The sequence below is a fragment of the Schistosoma mansoni genome, chromosome 6, assembly GCF_000237925.1.
Source record: "Schistosoma mansoni strain Puerto Rico chromosome 6, complete genome".
Lineage (NCBI taxonomy): Eukaryota > Metazoa > Platyhelminthes > Trematoda > Strigeidida > Schistosomatidae > Schistosoma > Schistosoma mansoni.
The window spans coordinates 7,986,156-7,992,155 of record NC_031500.1 but is presented as its reverse complement, the minus strand read 5'-3'; the positions used below and the strand labels follow the sequence as shown (position 1 = coordinate 7,992,155).

Genomic DNA, 6,000 nt, shown 5'->3' with positions numbered 1-6,000 from the left:
TTAAAGTCAGGAAGTGAAGTAATGGATGGAATTCGATACAAAGTTGAAACAGGTCGCGAAGTTTTAGCATATATACTATAAGCGTCGGGCTCCGTTCCAAAAAAATATTTTCAGGCTTTAAATAAAAGGTTATAAATTAATGGTTTATAAGTAATAATCTAAGCACTTCCCTAATTTCTCTTTATTTTTTCTGGAGCCAACTATAAAGAAGTGGTTCAAGTGTCAACGATTCTGTTCATTAGCATGTGAGTTACTAATGTTCATATGCTCAGACTATACCATGTTTTTTGGTCAGGTCTAGCTTTCTCCCATCCAATCCCTATACTAGCCATCATCGCGCATCCAGGAAGTCGGTGGTTGGACATACGTATTATATGTTTTTACCATCTGAGTCGATTAGGATTAATTACCTTGTCAATCAACTTGAATTCCTTACTCATGCTTTGTGTCTAACTTTAGTACTGCTAACTCGATGGACTCAAAATTCACGAGCGATGTTACAAGGATATCTATGACCGAATCTAGTAACCTACGAATGTCCTCTATTTTTAAAGACCACGTTTTACAGCTATAAAGCAGAACAGAGAAAACTGTTGAGCCGTAAACTCGTCCTTTAGTCAAAAGCTAATCGAGCACACTGAATTTGTGTCGAGATTTGGTCAGACAATAACTTACCAAGTCTATATAACTACATATGCCTTGGATCAGTAGTCAATATTTCATAAATCGATTTACGAGAAATGTAATAAAACTTCTTTAAAGAGTACAGATATTTATGTACTCAGCTTTGAGTCAAACTTTAATGGTGTAAGGGTTAGTAATACTGCCTGACTATTCGAAACCGAATTACGTAGAATAGATTCGAGCTGGCAATCTAATAGTTGAAGGTCGACGAATTGTAAGTGAAAAATAAAATGGTTATGAAAATTGCAAACATAACGATCATATAACTACATCCATACATACTGTGACGGACTTACCTGCCTTCGAAATTCAGCAATCTTCTCCTCTAAAACATGATGCTGTTTGATCAACCTTCGAGCTTGAGAAAAAAATGCAGCCGGTGTGGTGATTAGTATGCCTAGCTGTTTTGTTTTTTAAAGGTAAAATGATAAGAATAATCAACACAAATAATCACTCTGAAACAAATGTGGTGGCAACGAATAATTAGAAGTAAAATTATTCAAAATATTCAGTAACGCATTCGAAACCTTGCGCTTCTAGCTTCCCGTCTGGATTATAAGGTTATCTTAATCTTGTAGTTGTAAAACTGTTTATTGCTATCAACTGCTTTTACAATCAAATGTAAGTGTATATAACGTGCTTACTAAGTCTTCGGTTTACTTTTTATTTTGTTACGTTTTCCTTCAAATCCTCTCACACAATGCTTTCATATTCCCCCAGTAAACAATGTATCTTCAGGCTGGACCCAAACATACTTAAGCCTGAACGTTACAATATAACATTTTAAAAGACATGTGTAACAGCGAACTTTAATTCCTACGATTATTATTATCATTGTCGTATTTAGATGCACCGCGACCTCATGAATGACACTACAAATCCATAGGGTAAGTGAAAATAGAAGTTCAAACAAATGTAATAATCTATAAACATGTTGCTCTTAAGTGCATCTTCGAGGATTATCATTTAAGGCTACTGAAAAGAAGAATGAGAAAGAAATCGGACTTTAGGGATAGTCTTAGTTCCCCAATATACAATTATTGCAACAAACTTTCCCAATTACATGTTTATTTTTTCTAAGTACCCATGCTAACTTAATAAGTTACTCATATGCTTTAATAAAGAGGACACAAATTAACATGACGCTAAATAATAAATAATTCAACTAAAGGCATTTTCCCTTTTGCTTGTTCTTTCAAAAACAAAGGATGTAAACATAATAGAATATATATACATATAAGAAGAGAATGTTTTATAGAGACAGTATTGATCGAAAAATTTTGTCATTAATTATGAATGTTATATAATCATTGACGTTAAACGCTCCATACTGTAATAAAAGAAATAATACATTTGTAAAGTCCCAATGAAAAGAAAATCAAATCGCGAACGTCTCATGAATACAAGTAATCCATTTTTTCAGAGAATAAGATCAATAAATTATCAAGTTAAACCTTTGCAATGACACTAAAAAACTTATTAGTTCCAAAATGTACTTTTATATTATTTAACCTTTATATTAACATTGGGAAGGAATTTGCTGCAATACTATATATTTCGCGCTATGAAATATTTAACGCAACCAAATAAATGGTAGATATGGTAGTAAAGACCACAAGAGTAACTGTGTATTACTATTACTAATGCTAGAAGTAGTAGTATCTATCTTTAAAAACCTATGCAGTTCATGTAATGTGATTTAGCATTCGAAATTATTTACAACTACAAACTATGTGGTGAAAAGGCGGTAAGGAATGCAAATTTCTGGAAAACGGAGGCATTGGTTTTCTCAATGGTATTAAACGAAATAATTTATACATACCCTGATGATCAAGATGGTCGTGAGGATACGATGCACTGTCCTACATAATAAACTGGCAATATAATTGGCGAATAGTACCTAAATACATACACAATGAAGGACACCAAATACAATTACTTTGATGAAACATGATTTATCTACCATTACTGTATAACATAATTAGGTAGTGAACGGTATATGCATAGACTACTATGGCGTAAGAAAGTAAGTCAAACATAATTAGAGAACATAAATCCAAGTAAAATGACATTTGAGTAAAGTGACATTTGATACGAATCATCAAATAAAATCATTTGCACAGAATGAATGCAGCCAATTCATTGATTTCAGTATTGACGACAAGTTTAACTATTCTCTAACGATCTCGAATGGCATTTGTCTTTAAGTATGATTTGATTTAAATTACAGATCACTGTTTCCAAATAGTGTGGTGTGGTCTACTTATATCCATATAAGTAGTATATGGTGTTGGTCAGACATAGAATGTATTGTGGCAGAAGACCGATGAGGAAAGAACTGAAATGAAGCGCAATCGGTAGGAAAATGCACGAACAATGGAATTAGAGAAGAAACAGTGAAGATTGAGATCACTGGTTGTTAATTTGCAAATTAACTGTTCATTGTATGGTTATCAGAATCTACTGAGATAGTCTGTAATTTTTGCTTAAATACATTCCATTGCCCCAGTTGTGTTCTGTTCACTACATTAGAAATTAGTGATTAGCTTCTTCAAAAAAAGTCACTAGCCGTCAATGACAGACATACACCAATCAAATGAGTGTGAAGACCATAGTCACCATTCAAATTAAAAACAAGTACATTATCATTCAAATGAATAAAAAAGACTTACGCGTTTTGTGAACCGATTTAATAAATCTGTCCCATCTGAATGCAATTTCGCAATAGACTGCTCCAGAAATTTTGTGTGTTTTAATAACTCAGCTTGCCGATTGTGTTCACGTTCAAGTTCTGATTGAATTGTTGATGCGTAGGCCGGGGAATGTAGCATGGCGAAATGATCCATAAATGCTTGTTTAGTCAATTCTAAAAGCGAAAATTAACTTGTTCGGATGAAATATAGAAATGATTCGTGAGAAAATAATGGATGTGCATTATCTTAGACACTATCTCATTCTGATAATCTTGCTGTGAAATCGACAATCTTCAAAAGCACGAGTATATATTTCAAAAATTTCAGTGGTAGAACTTATGAATCCAACTTGAATAATAAATAATATGTGTTTTTAATTCACTAGTGAACACTTTTTGAAACAATTTTCAACTATTGTAAGCAAAGATGGATTCAAACAAACAATACTAAATGAATTTAATTCTCAAATACACCTATAATCTCAAGGGTTGAAATGATATCGCGATGATACTTAGGCTCTAGTAACAAATTACATAAAATTACCATAAACTGCAATGAAAAACAAGAAACCTTGTAATAATTAGAATATAAAAATGTTCAACAACGTAACAACGCTTGAACTAAATACTTTCAAAAAAGGGATAGATTCGAGGCACACAGATTTTACATTTGTCAATACATAAAACTAAATTTATAAATAAATCACAAACTGTAAAACAATCTAACACAACTGAGGTAGTCATTCACATAAAACTGAAGAAAGTATATGATTTCAGGTGAAACGTTAATAGAATCTATAAACAGATATTTAAGAACATGTAGGCTACTTGTTGAAATACGATCAAATATTTTGAGAAGAATAAATCATGGCCATTTCAATAGATAACAAAATTATGATTTGATGACAATTTGTATGATTAGTGAGTCGTTTTAGAAGAGTGAAATAGCACTGAAATGTTATTTTCATATTACTCTATAATTTATTTACAGAGTACAAAGTTTAAGTACACAGTTTTGAGCAGCTGTGTTTACTTGAGGGCTGGTGATAATACACAGATTGACCAATAGAAGTACATAGAATGAGGACAGAATTTTTGACCAACTGATAAAAAGCTAAGTACTTTAACGGATAAGCCAACGCTCCACATTCAAAACACCACGACATACAACTGACACTGGGAACTGTTCGCTTTGGTATAAAACACATATATAATAGTTGAATTTACAATCACTGTAATGGCTTATAAATAGATTTGACATAAGTGCATATACAGAATAGATAATAACCCGCACACCTAAGTATCTTGATTATTGCAACTCATCAACAGTGAAAGTGCAAATCATGAAGAAATCGATGCACTCGTGAGATTTGAACTTGTAATATTCAGTAAACATTACCATTTAGCTATCCAAGTATTGGATAATCCCCAAAAACAAGATATTTAAACACTGATCGATTTATTCTATTTAATAAACATAGAAATCTGGTACAACTAGGTACCGAAAAACGTGTGCGCCACATAAATAGATACACAACAATGTGAAGAAATAAAAGATACAACCCAATTAAATACAGCCCTAAATAACTTTTTTGAGAAAGGTCACTTCATTTTTACGACGAACATAAAAGAAAATTACGGAGAAGTCATCACGGGCTTCTGTTCACACCAATGACTGATAACGTTTTGAACCACTAAATTCTATCACCTCTAAGGTCAATCGAGAAAGGTGGTTGTATGCCTGAGTTGTTTGTGTACAGACCCTTTAATACATTACTAAACTTTTCATGGACATTTTCCTTCAATAGACAATCCCAGAACACAGTTTCCTCCAGCAAATCGACGACAGTCCTGATATTAAGAAACAGAACGATTGTTCAGCTGAAGTAAGTGTGATGGTGCTCCAACATTTGGAGGAGGGTGAAGATATGATCGACACATGAACGACCAGAACGATAAATAGCCTGCTCATAGCGAGGTTGTTTTTCAAGGTGTTGGGAATGTCAAATCCCCAGAACTTACTCGGTAAATGGCTTAATTTTGTAATTTTATTTTGAAAATTTGAATTTCTTTATTTTCGCGCTAAAAGCGCTCTTTACACCTTCGGGTCGAATTTCCCACTTGCAAAATATCTTAAACGCTATTGGTCCATTGTATCTTTGAGTGTGCTATTTTGTAATGCTGCCCAATGACAATTTATTGCTGTATATATACGTTTGATTTTTCCCCTTTTGATCGCTGTGCTTCTGGCTGCTACGGAATATATTTTCCCCGCTTCCAACTTGGACTTCTTACTCTAGTTAGCTGGGTCTGGGACGCGTCAGAATAGCTAGCTTATCGCTCTCTGGTCACAAGTCTTCGTTCCGTTCGCTAACTAGTGAATTCGAAACGCTTCAGATATAACACAAGGGTACTGAACAATCTAGGAAGTATGACGGAAGGCAATAGTTAAGAGTTAACGGTAGGCTTATTCCTCGATAGTTGTGGCAAAAAGGAACAGTTTTTAGATGTAAGGACAATGATCTATTCATTTTTTTAAGATGTCAAAACATTCTTCGTTTCCCATATTTCTTTAAACACCCAGTCAGTTCCTTAACCAGAAACTTGTCGCTATCCATAAATAT

General features: G+C 33.5%; 1 protein-coding gene across 1 annotated transcript in view; it reads right to left on the bottom strand.

The window, feature by feature from the left end:
* Positions 1-773: 773 nt before the first annotated feature.
* Positions 774-6,000, bottom strand: part of Smp_165000 (putative histone h3 methyltransferase) — a gene marked incomplete at its 3' end in the record, with an annotated part of 39,026 nt that continues 33,799 nt past the window's right edge. Inside the window, exons 11-13 of the mRNA XM_018798150.1 lie at positions 3,357-3,550; positions 981-1,085; positions 774-866 (exon numbers count right to left, since the gene is read on the bottom strand). Coding sequence (XP_018653121.1) covers positions 774-866; positions 981-1,085; positions 3,357-3,550 — 392 coding nt within the window. The remainder of the gene's footprint in view (positions 867-980; positions 1,086-3,356; positions 3,551-6,000) is intronic.